This window comes from Oncorhynchus clarkii, chromosome 10, assembly GCF_045791955.1.
Source record: "Oncorhynchus clarkii lewisi isolate Uvic-CL-2024 chromosome 10, UVic_Ocla_1.0, whole genome shotgun sequence".
Classification (NCBI taxonomy): Eukaryota; Metazoa; Chordata; class Actinopteri; order Salmoniformes; family Salmonidae; genus Oncorhynchus; species Oncorhynchus clarkii.
The window spans coordinates 33,918,328-33,938,505 of NC_092156.1; the positions used below are offsets into that span (position 1 = coordinate 33,918,328).

Genomic DNA, 20,178 nt, shown 5'->3' on the forward strand with positions numbered 1-20,178 from the left:
CCTCCTGACAGAGCTGGTGTAACTGAGTCGGGTTTGTAGGCCTCCTTGCACACACACACGTTTTTAGTTCTGCCCACAAATGTTCAATAGGATTGAGGTCAGGGCTTTGTGATGGTCACTCCAATACCTGACTTTGTTGTCCTTAAGTCATTTTGCCACAACTTTGGAAGTATGCTTGGGGTCATTGTCCGATTGGAAGACCCATTTGCGACCAAGCTTTAACTTCCTGACTGATGTCTTGAGATGTTGCTTCAATATATCCACATAATTTTCCTCTTCATGATGTCATCCATTTTGTGAAGTGCACCAGTCCCTCCTGTAGCAAAGCACCACCACAACATGATGCTTCCACCCCCATGCTTCACAGTTGGGATGGTATTCTTCGGCTTGCAAGCATCCCCCTTTTTCCTCCAAAGATAATGATGGTCATTATGGCCAAAAAGTTATATTTTTGTTTCATCAGACCAGAGGAAAGTACGATCTTTGTCACCATGTGCAGTTGCAAACCGTAGTCTGGCTTTTTTATGGCGATTTTGGAGCAGTGGCTTCTTCCTTGCTGAGCGGCCTTTCAGGTTGCATTGATATAGGACTCGTTTTACTGTGGATATAAATACTTTTGTACCTACTTCCTCCAGCATTTTCATAAGGTCCTTTGCTGTTGTTCTGGGATTGATTTGCACTTTTCTCTCTAGGAGACAAAACGCATCTCCTTCCTGAGCGGTATGACGGCTTTTTTTTCTGAGGTCTTGGCTGATGTCTTTTGATTTTCCCATGATGTCAAGCAAAGAGGCACTGAATTTGAAGGTAGGCTTTGAACGACATCCACAGGTACACCTCCAATATACTCAGATGATGAAGTAGATGTCCTAACCGACTTGCCAAAACTATAGTTTGTTAACAAGAAATTTGTTGAGTGATGAAAAACGAGTTTTAATGACTCCAACCGAAGTGTATGTAAACTTCTGACTTCAACTATAAGTATATTTTAGCAATTACATTTACTTTTCATATTTCTACTCAAATAGTATTTTACTGGGTGACTTTCACTTTTACTTTAGTAATTTTCTATTAAACCCTCTTTGGGCTAGGGGGCAGTATTTTCACGTCCTGATGAAAAGCGTGCCCAAAGTAAACTACCTTCTACTCAGGCCCAGAAGCTAGGATATGCATATTATTAGTATATTTGGATAGAAAACACTCTGAAGTTTCTAAAACTGTTTGAATAATGTCTGTGAGTATAACATTTGGCAGGCGAAACTGATTTGGCAGGCGAAACCCCGAGCACAATCCATCCAGGGGAAAAAAGATTTTGAGCTCAATGTGTTTCCCATTAGCTTTCTATGGGAAGCTATTTTTAATAGAAATATGCTTGCAGTTCCTATGGCTTCCACTAGATGTCAACAGTCTTTAGAAATTGGTTGATGTTTTTCCTTTGAGAAATGAAGAAGTAGCCCTGTTCTTTCCATGTGTCACACAAAGGGACTCAAGTCTTCTTAGCGCCCGACCTGGAACGCTCTTCACTTTGTTTTCGTCCGATATTAAGCACAGTATTTCCCATCTTAAATTGTATCGATTATTTACGTTTTAGGATACATACGTTTGGATTAGGAACGTTGTTTGAAATGTTTGGACCAAGTTTACAGGTAACTTATTAGATACTTTGTAGGCGAGTTGGAACCGGTGTATTTCTGAATCAAACGCACCAAATAAATGGACATTTTGCGGATATAATGAAGGAATTTATCGAACAAAAGGACCACTTGTGATGTTTCTGGGACATTTTGGAGTGCCAACAGAAGAAGATCTTCAAAGGTAAGGCATGAATTATATCGTTATTTCTGATTTTTGTGTAGCACCTGCCTGGTTGAAATCTGACTTTCATGTGTTTGTATGCGGGGTGCTGTTCTCAGATAATCGCATGGTCTGCTTTCGCCGTAAAGCCTTTTTGAAATCTTACACTGTGGCTGGATTAACAAGAAGTTAAGCTGTATTTTGATGTATAACACTTGTATGTTTAATGAATTCTCATTATGAGTATTTCTGTTTTTGAATTTGGCGTGCTGCAATTTCACTGGATGGTGTCAAATCAATCCCGTTAACGGGATCCGAGCGGGAATGGGGGTGAAGGAATCCCTAAGAGGTTCTATTAAGGCACATATGTCAGAGTCAAGGCCCGCGGGCCACATCCGGCCCGCAAGAAGGTTTTTTACGGCCCCTGGGATGATCTTGATTTATTATTAGAACCGGCCCGCAGCAAGCCGGCAGCCCGCAGATCTTTTACACGCACCAATACTACATTTCCCACAATGCAAAGGTGACGCACCGAGCAGTAGGCTGCTTCATTTCAATATTTATTGGCACAGCAGTCGTCAGCATCACAGTAAAATTAACTTTCAGATACCCATCAAAAATGGCAAAACGGAAGGTGGATACTGAGAACCGGGGGTTTCAAACAAGGTGGGAGTCGGAGTATATGTTCACGAAGGTAGCTGGAAAACCTGTGTGTCTTCTGTGTGGAGAAAGTGTGGCGGTACTGAAAGAGTATAATCTGAGACGACATTATGAAACGAAACACGCGGACAAAAACAAGAATATGGACATGGAACAAAGGCTACAAAAGGCAGAGGAATTAAAACGAGGCCTCAAATCTCGACAGGCTCTGTTCAAAAAAGCCAAATCACAAGGCCAGGCTGCTGTCAAGGCCAGTTTTATTTTGGCAGAAGAGATCGCTAAATCAGCCCGGCCATTTACGGAGGGGGATTTCATCAAAAACTGCATGATTAAAGTTTGTGACGAAGTTTGCCCAGAAAAAAGGCAACTCTTTTTAAATGTGAGTCTGAGCAGAAACACCATTGCCGAGAGAGTAGACCAGTTGTCCATCAATCTAAAAGAGCAGCTTGTGAAAAAGGGAAAATATTTTATTGCATATTCCTTGGCTGTGGATGAGAGCACCGACATTTCTGACATTGCCCAGTTGTCAATTTTCATCCGCGGAGTGGACTCCAACCTAAGCGTGACAGAGGAGTTTTTGGCTTTACGTCCTATGCATGGCACAACTACGGGGCATGATTTGTATGAAGAGGTGTCAAGATGTGTAAATGAGATGGAGCTGCCTTGGGAAAAACTTGTGGGTTTGACAACCGACGGAGCACCTGCGATGTGTGGACACAGGAGCGGACTGGTGGCGAAGATACGGGAAAAGATGCAAGAGGAAAACGCGACAGGTGAGCTGACAGCTTATCATTGTATCATACACCAGGAAGCGTTGTGCGGTAAAGCCTTGAAAATGGAGCATGTAATGAGCATCATCACGCGCACAGTTAACTTTATCAGAGCCAAAGGTTTGAATCACCGCCAGTTCAAGGCATTTCTGACGGAGTTAGAAACGGAGCATGGTGATTTGCCTTATCACACAGAGGTGCGATGGCTAAGCCAGGGAAAGGTGCTTCAAAGATGTTTCGAGCTTCGTGAGGAGATTTGTCTGTTCTTGGACAGCAAAGGGAAAGACACAACACAACTCCGAGACGAAATGTTTCTGTGTGAAATGGCTTTTCTGTGTGACATTACGAGTCATCTGAATGCAATAAACTTGCAGCTGCAGGGTCGGGATCGTGTCATCTCTGATATGTACAGTACAGTGAAGGCATTTAAAACCAAACTGACTCTGTGGGAGACGCAGATGCGGAAAGAAAATTTGAGCCACTTTCCCAGCTGCCAGACCATGAAAGAGAAGCTCTCTACCAGTGCGTTCCCGAGCACACAGTTGGCTGATAAAATAGGTATGCTTGCCGCTGACTTTCGACGCCGATTTGCTGACTTTGAAGCACAAAAAAGCAGGTTGGAACTGCTCGGTAACCCATTTGCTGTTGACGTGGAAAGCTCACCACCAAACCTCCAAATGGAGTTGATTGACCTCCAATGCAATGATGCACTGAGGGCAAAATATGCGGCAGTGGGTGCTGCGGAGTTCGCCCGTTTCCTCCCCGGCACAATGCCCCAGCTGCGCATCCAGGCTGCTCAAACGTTGTCTATGTTTGGCAGCACATACCTGTGTGAACAACTGTTTTCTTTGATGAACCTGAACAAAACATCACACAGAAGTCGACTTACTGCTGAACACCTCCACTCAATTCTGAGGATTTCTTCAGCTCAGAGCCTTACCCCGAACATTGATGAACTTGTGGAAAAGATGGGACACCACCAAGTATCACCCTCAACCTCAAACAAGTGAACATTACTGTGCAATCACATATTTAGAGTTTTTACTCAGTTCAAGTTTAAAAGTTAAAATTTAATATTTGTTTTCACTGCATGTTACTTCTCCTTAAACAAAGTGTTGTTTTTGATTAATAGATTTTTGCACTTTATTTTTTTGTATTTCAATCCAATTATATTTTAAAAATATTTCAGTTGAGTGGATGATAGAAAATTGCTATTATTGTTTTTTCTTTGAAGTAAATTTAGCCCACTTTTGCTAAAATAGAAAATATAGTCTACTGATGGTGCCTTGAATACCGGTTTCTTTCATTTAATGTTCATGTTATGGGGATATTTATATAAAGGAAATTTGTCTTTTGTGTCTGTTGAAAATTAAAGATTACTGACAGAGCCATAAGAAAATATTGCTTTATTTATCTGATCATATTGTAATATATTTGTTAGGTTTTCAGTAGGTTCAATTAGGTTCACTAGACTATATGCGTCATTTAAAAATTTTTCAATGAACATTCGAACAGTCCGGCCCTCGTCTTGTAGCTGATTTTTTTATTTGGCCCTCCGTCCATTTGACTTTGACACCCCTGTATTAAGGTATCTTTTACTCAAGTATGATAATCGGGTACTTTTCCCATCACTGTCTGTAATAGACTATGGCAGTATAGTGTATTGTTCAGCAGCCCGGACCTCATTGAAAAGGCTAGATGTCATACAGGGGAAAGGACCCAGAATATGTAGTGGGGTGTTTTGGATCTCCCCAGTGTCTGCACTACATGTTGAGATGGGGGATTTGCCTTTGAATTATGATACAGTAACTGGCAATTAATTATTGGGTCAACCTACAGTGACATGGGGTGTCTCATCCTTTATAGGCATGTTGGGAACATGAGAGAGGACAGAACACAAGCTTTGGGTGGGTGGGTAGTACCCAGGCGAGGGAGATTAGACTGTAAGGAAGGGAGTTTAGTCCAACTGTAGCTATTCCTGTAAATCCACCATGGATACTCCCGCCTCCAGTAGTTGATCTAGAAGTGTTGGAGAGCCTACGGAAAGATAGGGAGGGTGTTGATCCGTCTGGTTTGTCGTAGACGTCTGGATACTGTGTATCAGGATTTTGTGGCCATTTACACAGATAATTTACACAGGTCAAAAGATCCAAGGGCAGGACGTACTGGGTCAGCATTTGTAATGCAGGAATGTGGTGTGGCAAGTTGATGTACTGACTAAACAAGCACTTAGTAGTGGGTATGTTGATGTTGTAGTTTCAATGAGGAAGGCAGAGGCAACAAGCTTGATATGGACAGTGATGGTGCAGAGATGGCAGAAGCAATGGACTAGAGATACTAAGGGCAGGCATTTATTTCAAGTACAGAGGAAAGTCAGGAAGGGGCAGAAGAGAGGAGGCTATTGTTACAAGATTAAGTGTGGGACACAGCCGGTTGAATAAGACTTTGAAGGTGATAGGAAAGCATCCAACAGGAAAGTGTGATTATTGCCAGGAAACAAAGACAGTGGAGCATATATACAGTGTGGGCAATATAAGAGGGAAAGATATTGGCTGAGATCTAGTATGAGGGAGAAGGGGATACAGTAAATTAGTTTAAAGAGTATATTGCATAGATTCAGTGGAGGCTGCAGAGGAAGACAACTCATAATAATGGCTGGAAAGGAGCAAATGGAATTCCACAAATTCTACTCCAGTCATTACCACGAGCCTGTTCTCCCCAATTAAGGTGCCACCAACCACCTGTAGTTGTGATCCTTTTTTAAGAGAAACGGGGCTGGCAGGTAGGATTTAGTTTCTCCCTGTCTCTGGCTCACACTCCAATACAGTAAGCGGCGGGAATGCACCGTAACGTTAGATGCCAACTGCCGATAAACCCCACCGAAAAGAAGAAACTTCCGGTGCCTCAGTTCCTGTTTCGGCGCAAGTGCACAAGAAATGGAAAGCTACGTAGCCAGATAACTTTTGTGATGTTTTTATTTTTATTGAGTTAACCCACTTGACGTCGAAGATATGAGATCCAAAATAAAATAACAGAGCACGACTTTTATTCACATTACAGGTAGGTGTCATTATATGGTTCTGCGCTTTGTTGAGGGTTTTCTAATTATTTATAGAACTGTTAACGTTAGCTAGCTAGCCAGCTGGTTGTTTGTTTGAATAATGCTAACATGCGGCGCTGCCGGCAGGCTCAGGCCAACAGGTTTACAAAATTCCGTTGAGTTGACTGACATTTCAGATGACGGGGACTCACCTCTATATTTTTTAAGTGTTAACTGGTGCTAGCGTAATAATCAAATAATAACATGACATTGTGTCATCTCGGGTTGAAAATACTGAACGACATTGCTGTCACTCACTTTAACATTACACACAGTGGTGCGGGCGGGGAATGTAGCAGCTAAAGCCAATTGAAATGCTTTAAAATTCGATTGACTTAAATTGCAGCCAATAGAAATTCCCAACATTTGCGATGGCTCTTTCATTAATCTTTAACAAGAGGGTATCCTTTCCGGTGCAATATTCTGTGACGCTGATTTTATGAGATCTCGTAGAGTAATTAGATCAGGTAGCACAATGTTAAATGATGTACGATTACAACAATTTATTTATTTGTATCTCGGCGGCCTGTTGTTTTTAGCGGGGCTCGATCAGGTAGAAGCGGCCACCACCGAAATGGCCAACCTGAACTGGAAACCGTTCATCTACGGAGGGATGGCTTCGATTGTCGCAGAATTCGGTACGTGATGCACCAAAACCTGTTCAGACTAATTTATTTTAATCATGCATTTTTTTTCATTATTCTATTCCCACACACATTTAAGACTCATGTTTAGCTGCATTGAGAAGCACTCAGATTTGCAGCAGTCTTTCTTCTTGACTGATGGCGATGGCCCTGTATTATGGATGCTACATACAATTATTAATGATGGTGCTCCATTGGAGTAGATCTACAGAGACGCAATTGTGTGCAACCCTGAGCAATTCTATATTTACTTGTGTAACCTCTTAGATAAACTAACATAAATTATATTACACCTCCTTAAAAAAAGCTAAACAATGCAACACCTACTTGCTGAAAGCAATCACATTGATTTGTATTGCATTCACTGCATTGTTAGTCCACCTCATTGCAGTGAGATACTATTACCAGATCTTAGTTACTGAGGGGTCACTTTGTCATTTCATTTAAATACTACCAGTGATCTCTGAACTAAACAATGTTGTCATGATGTTGTTGGTTGTTCTCCCCCCAGGTACGTTCCCCATAGACCTGACTAAGACGCGGCTGCAGGTGCAGGGCCAGTCACAGTACATGGAGGTGCGCTACCGGGGCATGTTCCACGCCCTGTTTAAGATCGGAAAGGAGGAGGGCATCAAGGCACTGTACTCTGGGTGACCAAAAATAATATGGTTTACACATGTTAGCCTATACACATGGGGGGAAAAAACAACATATTACAGTTTGATATGGTGTGCTATGGTAGAACATATTCCCATTTGGGCAGGGATTGACATTAAGGGTTTCCCTTTTGCCCGGGGCAAATTTTGTCAATAGATTTAATATTTGTAGCTTCGTTTTAAGTAAATACCTGCAATCAACTTGTGCAGTACTTTAGGACATAAATCAAATCGCAATCTTCATTTTACCTGTCACATTATTTTACATTATGAAGCTTGACGTGGTTCCCCAGAACAGTTGACAGTCACGTGTTTGTATGTAAATAGCATAACGTGAGAAAGCGGGAGCTGGTGAGTCCAGCTGTGTATTGACGGGGCGTGTTTTTTATTGAAAGTTAATGTTTAAAAAAAAACAGTAGCATGATCAGGAATGTGCAAATGTTGTTTTTCTTCACAGAAAACGTATTAGTGTAACACATTCGGCAGAAAATAGCTTTGTTTTCATCAGATGACAACAGAAGGGCTATTTGGCTGGCATCCTCGTACATAGGCCTAAATTAGCTTACAGTGAAAAAGCAATGTATTTTTTTGAAGTAAACAATGCATGGCAATCATATTTCTAATGTTTATAATAGAAAGAATATAGCCAGCTACATTTCCTAATGTCCCCTTGTGTACTAAGCCGGTAATACCGTATATCCCGGTATGAGAGAAGGACGGTATGACGATATGAAAATCTAAGGGGTGCACTTTTCAACAAATGTTTAATTTGCAAGCATACACTGTGTCCAAGAGACTCATTTCTACCATTGTAGAACACGCAATTGAACAGAATATTTTTATTCTTAGTTAGATCATTATCATATAAACCTGCTCCACTATCCATTAACCTCAAGCCACTCTAATAGAACCTTCTCTCATTCTCAACTATTGACGTCTGAGCTACTGAAATGGAGTCTGGTCTTGTATGTGAGAGCGTGACTTTTTACAAGGAAAGTGGGCAGGTGCTTTCCCTGGGGGGGAAACGCTCTTCTTGGCTGTGGTTTTGATCAGGGGACAGCCTTTGAAATACCTGTTAGTCTAGAAACAATCTGAGATCGGAGTGACCAATGTGATAACAGCAATAGTCGTTAACTCAATTGACAAGAGAGTTGCAGGGAACCAAGCTTCCCAGGCAAAATACAAATGTCTGCCAACGTCTTGACAGTCCTGATGGAAAAGTAATGGGGTGTGAAAGTTAGGCAAAAAGCTCTTCACTTGTTCATAAAATTGACACTCCCCGAAATGACTCCTGTCTTTCTCTGTGCAGGATCTCCCCAGCTCTCCTGAGGCAAGCCTCCTATGGGACCATCAAGATCGGGACCTACAACACACTCAAGAGGTTATTTGTGACCCATCCGGAAGGTGGGTTTCAATGACTCCCCACTGCTTTCTATCTCGCATCATTTTCTCTGTTTGCTCTTTCATTTTTTTAAATTATTATTTTTGCCCTAAACATCCATCTATGACACCTGACAGCTGATGTAAGCAACAATGCATTGCATACATTAGTGCTGTCATAGGCAATGGCATGATTTTGTAATAAGGTACTCTCTTCTGTTTGCCTGGTGCCTTCTACAACTGTATAGATTTTTAGCATGTTGTATAAAAACCGGGCATAAATCTGGAAGCATCATCAATGACAAGAAGTCAGTAGTAATGAGAGAGTGACTGTGTGGGGTGGTGGTTGTGGATCACACGTGAGGTTTGGTCGTATCTTGTGGCATCTACTTTTGCCCTCAGAATTATTTAACTTCAGTTGTTTATAATGTCAAGGATCTCCGACATGCACATGAAATCTGGCGACCCTTTTGTATGAGTACTGAACTGCATGTCCCAGCCAAATTCATGTGACGGACTGACCTTAACAACAGTCATACCAGGGCAGGACAATAAAGTCACCCTTTTACAGCCATTGTGTGGAGTGGGAGTTTGGAGGGAAGAGGTTAGCTGGCCAACCTGAAAGGGTAGAGGGGACAGCAGTCAGTACTTGTGACTTCACCATACTGTTAATTTGCACACACAAACAATCAACAGGGGTTTAAATAAAGCCTGTAATTTTGAAATGGGCCATTGCGTTGCTTCTTCTGAAGATCAGTGTTTTTTGTTATGTCTCTAGGCTTTCCAGTAGAGCTTATAGGGCGTTTTCTCATACTGTCATCAGCAAAAATAACAGTTTGGGAAAACATGTTAAATACCTGTCTGGACAACCTGCATTGACGCAGATGTCTGAAAACACAGACCGAGAGTGCCTAACTGCCGTCACTAATGCCCAATATAAACGGGAGACTGGGAGCCTCCGTTGCAACAGGGAACAAATCTCATCAGTTGTCTATTAATAGTTTTGCATTACATTAACCGGCGCCAACATGTATTCCCATATCACAGGAAGCAATCTCTACTGAGAGACTGAGTATTTACTGCACAAACAATTACAGGATTATTTGAACCTGCAGTAGACAGAGAAACGGAACCAAATGGAGTTTGAGAAGAGATTACCTCGTTAGTAGAGAGCTTGACACACTGATTTATCTGAGACTTAAGGATTGGGGTTAGTAGGGAGTGGGGAAGTGCTTCATTTGTAAATTGGGAGGTGCCGGAACAAAAAGTGAGCACGAGAGGGAGCTCTGAGTATAATTGCATTTGCATATTGGCATAGAGCAGTAGAGTAAAGGCACTTCCATAAGTTTCACACATGGGTGTTTTTTGTTGTTGTCTGGGAAAAATGTGGCCTTTTTATAAACACGTGTCATGCAGTTCTACGTCATGTTACGTGACTGGACGATGTTTTTTTAATACTGCACAAATTATGGAAATAACAGGCTACTTAGACACTGACAAACTGAGAATCTGAGATCAACAAAAACAACCTTGTCTTGAACCCATCAATAGCCTAGGCATGTAGGCTACAATATGAGGAGGAAATTATAGTCCTAAAAATGCTTTCAATGCTCACCCAATGATGTGCAGCTCACTTGCCGGTGATGGCCAATGTGTTCGTGCCAAAAGCCTAAACCCTGTGTCTGTTATACTACTTTGTAAAACACTATTTGGAAGTTGATCAGATGTTTTGGTAGTCTACAGCAGACAGATTAGTCTTCTCTGTTCAGCAGGAGCCATTTACTTTCCAACCTGTGTTATTCCGCAATTGTATATGAAATGTTTTTGGAAAGCCCTTATTTGTATGCATGCTATTCACTGTCAGATTTGCCGTGCGTTCCTGATTAGGCTATGCCTTGCTATTAGGCTACACACAATCGACAGACAGCTAGGCAATATTTTTTAAAGAAGCTGTTGGTCCTATGTGGCAAAATTATAGGGCTTCTCATTGTGTAGTAGGCTATTCTGAATGTTCAGAAAGAAATGAAGTAAGACAGCAGTTATTCTTTGAACATTTTTATTAGAATTTTTATATTGCAAAAAGTGACAATTATTTTTCATGCCACGGGAGGTACTGGATTCGGCCAAATAAGTTCTGGAAAGAAATAGTCTAAAACGGAGAGGTGCCGGATCCTGTTCCGGCAGGATCCGGCTCAAATGAATCACTGGAATGGGGACTGTGTTATTTGTGATTGTGTTGTGAAGAGAAGACTTCTCCTCTGCTGCTGTTGTGCTTCTTCACTCTGTATGCCTCACTCTGCCAGGTTGTGCGAATGTGTTTTGAATGCTTATTTTTGGTACAGGCTGTGGTTTGCCTGGTGTGGTGGTTGGGCGGGGGGATCCAGCGCCCGTTCTCCTGCCATAATGAACGGCACCAGGACCACACTAACTCTTGGTCACATTGATCAAGGTTTCACTGTAACTATTGATCTAAACTTAATCCATAATTTCTTTCCTTCTCCTCTGTCTCACTTACTTCCACTGTAGATTTGTTTTGTGTACCTGGTGACTTATAATGATAATTGTTTCTTGTCTTAACCCAAACTGTCATAATCACTAATAAATAAATCATAGTCCCCATTCCATTTCAAACTGTGTGCTGTAAGAGGGGCAGGGTGCAATTTCAATACAATAACAATATTACAGTAGTATGTTTTGAATGGTGACAAATCCAAATTGCAGAGGGTTCTAGTTAGTAGTCATTCTTTGACTTATTATGCTGTAATGAATAGGTTAATGGCTCTCTGTATGCTTTCTAATTCTCATGACTTTCTGTCTGGAGTTGATTACTGCATGTTTGTCGACCTTTTAGATTTCATGTTCCCCTCTAAATGATCATTTGAAAGTCTCTTGTTCAGAATTATAGCCACTTGTTTTACATTGCACCTACCTCTAGAGTTTCTCTCTGTCTTTGTGTGTGTTTGATGTGGAGGAGTAACCGGCTGTCCGTTCTTTTCCATGACAGATGAGACTATGGTGATCAATGTGTTCTGTGGAGTGGTGTCTGGAGTCCTGTCCTCCTCTCTGGCCAACCCCACTGATGTTGTCAAGGTGAAAACGTGTAGATAGCAGAAAGATCTAGATACTGGACATTGCAGATAGTAATGTCATGAATAGAACTGACGTGACTCCTTATTGTGTTCAGATCCGCATGCAGGCCCAGGGCAGTCTTTTACAAGGCAGCATGATGTCCAACTTCATAAACATCTACCAGACAGAGGGAACCCGTGGCCTGTGGAGGGTGAGTGGTGCCCCCTCGGTCACAAACTATCAAACAGTGGCTCTGATCTGTCATCAAGATTTGTTTGTGTTTTTTATTTTCATGGAAGAGCTTTGTTGTTTTGTAAGATTGTGACCAGTGAGTTTATTTATTTTTGGCCGTCTGAAGACCGTTGAGTGACTGGTACTGTCGGGTTGTTGTATTTATACTGTTGTCATCCTCAGGGCGTCATCCCTACAGCTCAGCGGGCAGCCATCGTAGTGGGAGTGGAGCTTCCTGTCTATGACATCACTAAGAAGCACCTCATCAAGTCTGGCACTATGGGAGACACCATACTCACACACTTTATGTGAGTTTAGACATTAATATTGTAAAATGCATATAAATATATCATTTTTGTTATTCCTAATGTACCGTCATATTCTCTGAGAAAGATAATCGAAAACCTAACAGTGAGTGTGCATATTATACACCTGAACCTCTGGCTTCTCCCACATCGGTTTCTCTGCCTGCAGTTCCAGTTTTACGTGTGGCCTGGCGGGGGCTCTAGCCTCCAACCCAGTGGATGTGGTGCGGACGCGTATGATGAACCAGCGAGTGCTGTCTGGGAACCCCATGTATAAAAGCACGCTGGACGGATTGATGCAGACCTGGAAGAACGAAGGATTCTTTGCCCTCTACAAGGGCTTCTGGCCCAACTGGCTGCGTCTGGGGCCATGGAACATCATTGTATCCTTTCCATCACTGGAATCAAAGTTCGAACCCACTGTGTTGCCAGCACTATTATCCAAATAACGGAGTCATCTGAACTCTGTTTCTCTGCATTCTATTAGGTCAGTTCAGTTTTGCATCAGTTCATATTGAGTATTTTAGACATCCAAGAACCATGCCTGGTAAAAGTAGGTGGACTTCAGCATTGCAGGACAAGTTGTCAGTTTGTTTTGAGCTAATCTCCCTTTGGGAACTGGAGCATGTTCTAATTCTATCACCCTATTGTTGCTCAGAGGTTCAGAGAGAACAGCAGAGTGGAACGGAGAACTGTTGTCAGGTGTACAGCTTGTGTTATGGCACTCCTGTCCCCTTTCTCCTTGGCTACCAGTAGAGGGTGCCAAATTCTTACAGTGAAGCAAAATATGCAAGGAGGAACCTTGTTATATTTACAGTGATATTGTATAATACCATACAAAAGTAAATTTTATTTAGTTAAGTCTTAAGTATTTGTGATTTGTGTATGGGCACAGACAATATCATGATTGTGCTCCAGGGCTGCCGCCATGTATTGTCCTTAACTAGAGCTCTTTAGTTCTTCATCACGTTTGAGCAGCTGAAGAAACTCCCCTTATAGTTGAACAGGGAGTGGACACTCCGTCGGACCAGAGTGTATCAGAGCGCGGGAAACACCCCAGCCCTTTGTCTTCATTTCATTCACAATCCCTCCCTCGTCACACAATCTGTATGTGCATGCTCATCTAAGTTAAATATAATAATATTTATAATTTTTTTATACAACTTTTAATGTTTTTTTTATTTTTTTTAAATACTTCCTCATACTCCTCAACCATCCTTGATGCCACTCCTGGCAGCTAAAGCTTAGGATTGTAGCTGAGGACGGAAGCCCGTTTGGACCATGAGGTATTAGCTAGGTACACTGACTGCCAGCTTGCTACCATTTTAAAGTGAGCTTGTGGGAAAAGGAGGAGGACTATCCTAGGTGGAACGGTAACTGGAGATCTACTTGAGCTTTTTTAGGGATGTGGAATAGGCCTCTGATTGTGTCTGACTAGTTTTTTAAACACATCTCTATACTGCATGGGATGTGCAAGAAAAGACCGTGGCTGTTAAATGTATAGGATTGGGGTTTTGCCTGTCTGATCTGACGTTTAAATAATGTCTTCAATGTTTTGGGCAGGGCTAGCTAGAAGAGGATGCGATGCATGGCATGTTAACCGGGTTGTTATTGTCAGACAATTTATTCTCAATGAATTACCTGGGTAAATAAAGGTCACAGTAGGTGTTGTTTAGTCTGTTAGAGGAACTCAGGACAACGGTGACCCACATGAAAAAATACTATACTATGGTTAAAATACATTGTAGTGTTTTTGCTGCCTTTACTGTAGTTTTGCTGACATTACTGTAATATTTAGTGCAGTGTTTTTGTGGTCTATAGTATACTGTAGTATTTACTATAGTATTTTACATTATACTAAAATATTCTATATTAAGTATTACAAATGATTAAGGTACACTGCAGTGTAGTATCGTATACTATAGTTTACTACAGAATTCTATAGTAAGTACTGCAGTATTCTATAGTAAACTAGTATTTTTTTTATGTGGGGAGGCTATATGTATGTTTAGTAAGATGTGATGGGAATTTAGTCCAATGTTGAACCGAAGCCATTATTGGGTACCTGGAGAGTGACTTTGCTTTCTGTACATTTCACCACAACCCTTTTGTGTGAAGTAGAGGTGTCTGCTGTTGTCTGGAACACTAAACATGCACAGGAATGGAAACACTTTCTGGGACCTGCTTGGTTGTCATGGTGATTCCCATGAAAGTATACTGAACAAAAATATTAACACAACATGCAACAATTTCAAAGATTTTGCTGAGTTACAGTTCATATACAGTTGAAGATGGAAGTACATACACTCAGGTTGGAGTCATGAAAACTCGTTTTTCAACCACTCCACAAATTTCTTGTTAACAAACTATAGTTTTGGCAAGTCGGTTAGGACATCTACTTTGTGCATGACACAAGTCATCTTTCCAACAATTGTTTACAGACAGATTATTTAACTTTATAATTCACTATCACAATTCCAGTGGGTCAGAAGTTTACATACACTAAGTTGACTGTGGCTTTACACAGCTTGGAAAATTCCAGAAAATTATGTCATGGCTTTAGAAGCTTCTGATAGGCTAATTGCCATCATTTGAGTCAATTGGAGGTGTACCTGTGGATGTCTTTCAAGGCCTTTCAAGGCCTACCTTCAAACTCTGCCTCTTTGCTTGACATCATAGGAAAATCCAAATAAATCAGCCAAAATCTCAGAAAAATAATTGTAGACCTCCACAAGTCTGGTTCATCCTTGCAAGCAATTTCTAAAGTTAAAGCTTGGTCGCAAATGGGTCTTCCAAACAGACAATGACCCCAAGCAGACAATGACCCCAAGCAAGTTTTGGCAAAATGACTTGAGGACAACAAAGTCAAGGTATTGGAGTGGCCATGACAAAGCCCTGACCTCAATCCTTTAGAAAATTTTTGGGCAGAAGTGAGAAAGCGTGTGTGAGTTAGGAGGCCTACAAACCTAACTCAGTTACACCAGCTCTGTCAGGAGGAATGGGCCAAAATTCACCCAACTTATTGTGGGGAGCTTGTGGAAGGCTACCTGAAATGTTTGACCTAAGTTAAACAATTTAAAGGCGATGCTACCAAATACTAATTGAGTGCATGTAAACTTCTGACCAAATGGGAATGTGATGAAAGAAATAAAAGCTGAAATAAATCATTCTCTCTACTATTATTCTGACATTTCACATTCTTCTAAATAAAGTGGTGATCCTAACTGACCTAAAACAGGGAATATTTACTAGGATTAAATGTCAGAAATTGTGAAAACTGAGTTTAAATGTATTTGGCTAAGGTGTATGTAAACTTCTGACTTCAACTGTATGGAAATCAGTCAATTAAAATAAATAAATTATTGCCCTAATATATGGATTTCACATGACTGGGCAGGGGCGCAGCCATGGGTGGGCCTGGGAGGGCATAGGCCCACCCACTTGGGAGCCAGGGCGACTTACTGGGGAGCCAGGCCCAGCCAATCAGAATGAGTCTCTAAAGTGATGGAGGAGGCTTATGGTAGAGAAATTAATATTAAATTATCTGGCAACAGCTCTCATGGATATTCCTGATGTCAGCATGCCAATTGCACGCTCCCTCAACTTGAGACATCTGTAGCATTGTGGTGTGTGACACAATTGCACATTTTATTGGCCCCAGCACAAGGTGCATCTGTGTAATGATAATGCTGTTTAATCAGCATCTTGATATGCCACACCTGTCAGGTGGATGGATTATCTTGACATAGGATAACATGCTCACTAACAGGGATGTAAACAAATTTGTGTACAAAATATGAGAGAAATAAGCTTTTTGTGCGTATGGAACATTTCTGTGATCTTTTATTTCAGCTCATGAAACATGGGACCAACACGTTACATGTTGCGTTTATATTTTTGTTCAGTGTACATTATGTAAATGTATGTACAGAGATACACACATGTAAAGTTGGATACTGTATTTTGACAGGCATGTCTAACTTGTACATAGTTACTTTGGAGAATCTGCTTTGAATTGTTATTTTGAGCTTTGAGTAAAGCCCTGAATGGACTAGGATATGGGGTCTGTTGTGCCAAAGTGTGCATGTTCTGTACTTTATTGAACCACTGTTGCAAAGCGCCGTCTGAGTAGGTAAGTTGCCAAAGTATCAGGATAACTGTACTGTTACATTCTTACTCAGGCCTTATACTTTACTTTCATGATCATGTTTCTAATTTATATGATGCCTGATTCTGCACCTCTGCCCATGTCCCATGGCCATGTTGATTTTTATTAGAATTACTAGTTTTGTTGCTTAATATGTTGTTTCAGCAGTCATGCATTACTGAGCAGTCAAGCTTTTTAGCTTTTATCTGTGTCACACTTTGTGTCAGCGTCTCGTCGGATGTAACACACTTTTTTCCCCACAGAGAATCCGAAAGTACTTTACGAGTAACTGTTTTATTGAATTTCTTTCCAAAGCATTATCTATTTTAGATTTTTTTTTATTTATTGCATGATCATGTTTTCCCATATGAACTTAACAACACATTCTTGAAGTCGTGAACCTGTTGCCCCTTTACTCAGCAATGCAGAATATATTATGTACTTTTTCTCTCATTCCTGTTTAAACACTTGGCAGGGCTTACTGCATGCTTTTACTTACAGTATGTGAGCATGTCTAGCTTAGGAACAACATTGCTGCTGTTTTTTATGATTTATTGGACAATTATTGTTTTCATTGGCTCCAGCTGCATTTTGCTGTCAACCACAAATTGATTATTACTTTGATATATATTAATACATGCTTGGGTGATAATTTTCAGTTGAGTCAATTCAGGGAGTGATTTGAACATCCAATTCAAGATTAGAATCCATTTTCAAATAAGGATTTTTTTCTATCATTATATTGGAATTTGAGAATTGACAATGACAGTACAATGTTGTTACCTTTTTGACTGCTTAGACTTGCCTTGCTGTATGGTTATATTTTGATGACTATCTTATTTATTCATGTTTTTCATGGTTGTATTCTCTACTGCTGTGTGACTCAGCTGGCTGAAACACTGTTTGGTCTCTATCAAATATTTCAGCCTGTCATTACCTGGTCATTTGCACTTTGGTCAAATGTCTGTTGATTTTAAAACTGTATTTGCAATCAAATATTTTGCTTGTTTAGTCAATTGAGTGTTTAGTTGGTTAATTGTGTAAACTATTTTCAGTGAAAGATTTTATTTGGCTTTGTATAAATAACTTGATTAAATGTACATTCCCAAATCAAATTAATTGTATTTATTTTTAAGCACCCAACACCAGGGTGGACAGTTGAGTAATCAAGTGAGAAGGAAATTACATCTTTATTAGAATGTGCACAAAAACAATGGTCTAACCCTATCGCAGCTCAAAGTATTGATTGACATATGCATTATATTCTATAGAGACAGATTTCCAAAAATAGGCGGTAGTAGCATACAGGTTAATACCTCGAACCAGCTGGAATTAATCATATTAATATCCATACAGTGACCTATTTATTGTGTTGGTCCTTACTAGTATGTGTATGAATTAATGTTAGAGTACTATTATACAGTTGACCAATTCATGTTATAGTGTATCCTAAGTGGCTTGGGTTGCTTTCAGAAACAACAACGGTGTGCATCGTTAATTCAACGAAAACTACTGAACGACCAGTTGGAAAAACGTGATTATGGTGGCCCAGAATGCAGTTATTTAGCCTACCATATGGTGTGCTGCACGAGTTTGTAATTTTAGCTGGTGACTCCTCAGCACACCTACCAAACGGGGGAGAATGTATTCAAGGATGTTGAAGAATGGTGTACACCGTTTTGGGAAAACGTCGTTAGGTAGGCCTACAAACGTCATGAAACGTAGTAAACGTTGAGGCGAACTGAACGTACATTTGCCTAGATTTCAGGTAGGCTACAGTCCCTGTGATTTGAGAACAACAAGGTATGACAGGAGGACATTTGCATAGATCTCCGCCCCCAATGCTTTCGTTGCGTAGTAGTACAACACAAAACACCTTCACAGTTCTCAAAGTTCAGTATTTCAGAGACTGGACCTAGTTAGTTTACTCTGCTACAATATTTTAGTGATAGAAGTTCGCACGCGCGCACTCATTATCTAGCCAAAGTTTCAACCTGGGTGGAATTTATTATTCGCACTCGCAGCAAGATGTCTATTCAGAATACCTCCACGTCATACAGGACCGTCAGCGTCTCGTCGGACCCAGCCACCACAGTTCTATCGCCGGGCCAATACATCGACGGTTACAGAACTATGAGTGTTTCGTCTGCTCCGGTACAGTATGGCATCGGTAATGGCTACGATACCGTGCGCTACCTAATGCCAGTTCAGCAGGCGATTCAGCAGCAGCAGATGCAGTATGTGCTGGTCAACCAGCCCCCCCAGGTTATGCAGCAGATGGTGTCACCTGTATATTTGCAGAATATCCAGAGGGTCCGTGTAAATAGTTCGGAAGAATCAGACATCTACCGAGAACAAATTGTAGAGGTGAGTTTATTACAATACACTATGATGAATATTTATTTTGTGAAGAAATAGGCTTAGTGCCTGTAAGAGTATAACAATTTAACATTCAATAATATTATAAAATGTATCTTAAGTATGTAGAGAACTGTTCACTTCGGCATCATCTATTAGGCTACTTATGATCACGTAGGGACCATCGGAGAATCCACCATCTATGAGCAAGTAAAGAGAACAGCATGTCAGTGCAGGTCCACATGACAGGTCTATCATAATCTGCCCACTGTATAATTGTCCCTAACCATTCATTATTCATTTGATAATCATGTACAGGAAAAGACACATGCTTTTTTTGTGATAGTGATTTGGTAGTAATGGAGCAACCATTTGCTCCAGTATAACCCTACACCAGAGAAAATGAAAAATATAAATGAAGCATAATTTACTGAATGCTTGTCTTGTCTTGGGTCCCACAGGGTACTTATGTTATGGAGCGAGCCAATCCTAGTCAAGTTCAAACCAGCTGCCACACCTTATAATAAAGCAACTTTTTATAAAAATGTTTACATTTATTTAACCAGGTAGGCAAGTTCTCATTTACAACTGGGACCTGGTCAAGATAAAGCAAAGCGACACAGAGTTACACAAAACAAACATACTGTCACGGCAGATTTCCTCCTCTTCCTCTGAAGAGGTGAACCAATATGCAGCGTGGTAGGTGTCCATGGTTTTTAATAAGAAAAAACTGAACATGAACACATATACAAAATAATAAATTGAACTGGCAACGAAACAGTCCAGTGTGGCACTGACACAGGAAACAATCACCCACAAAATACCCAAGGAACATGGCTGCCTAAATATGGTTCCCAATCAGAGACAACGATAAACACCTGCCTCTGATTGAGAACCAATCTAGGCAACCATAGACTTATATAAACACCTAGAATGAACACAACCCCATAAACCTACAAAAACCCCTAGACAGTACAAACACCCTAGATGAGACAAAAACCATACATCACCCATGTCACACCCTGGCCTAACCAAAATAATAAAGAAAACAAAGATAACTAAGGCCA

At 40.8% G+C, this 20,178-nt stretch overlaps 1 protein-coding gene across 1 annotated transcript; it reads left to right on the forward strand.

Moving 5' to 3' along the window:
• The first annotated feature begins 6,140 nt into the window (after positions 1-6,140).
• LOC139418315 (brain mitochondrial carrier protein 1-like) lies at positions 6,141-17,868 on the forward strand. Its single transcript, XM_071167679.1, has 9 exons — positions 6,141-6,281; positions 6,861-6,959; positions 7,477-7,615; positions 8,931-9,025; positions 12,006-12,091; positions 12,186-12,281; positions 12,485-12,609; positions 12,776-12,989; positions 13,564-17,868. Exons 2-9 carry the CDS (start codon positions 6,896-6,898, stop codon positions 13,603-13,605), a joined length of 861 nt encoding a protein of 286 aa, XP_071023780.1. The 5' UTR covers positions 6,141-6,281; positions 6,861-6,895; the 3' UTR covers positions 13,606-17,868.
• Positions 17,869-20,178: the final 2,310 nt, after the last annotated feature.

What these genes read in the sequence shown, in the direction of transcription:
- LOC139418315 (XM_071167679.1), top strand. Translation starts at nt 6,896, where the DNA reads ATGGCCAACCTGAACTGGAAACCGTTCATCTACGGAGGGATGGCTTCG. An exon ending in ACCATACTCACACACTTTAT is followed by an intron (nt 12,610 to 12,775) that starts GTGAGTTTAGAC and finishes CTCTGCCTGCAG; the next exon opens with TTCCAGTTTTACGTGTGGCC. An exon ending in TGGGGCCATGGAACATCATT is followed by an intron (nt 12,990 to 13,563) that starts GTATCCTTTCCA and finishes AGAGCTCTTTAG; the next exon opens with TTCTTCATCACGTTTGAGCA.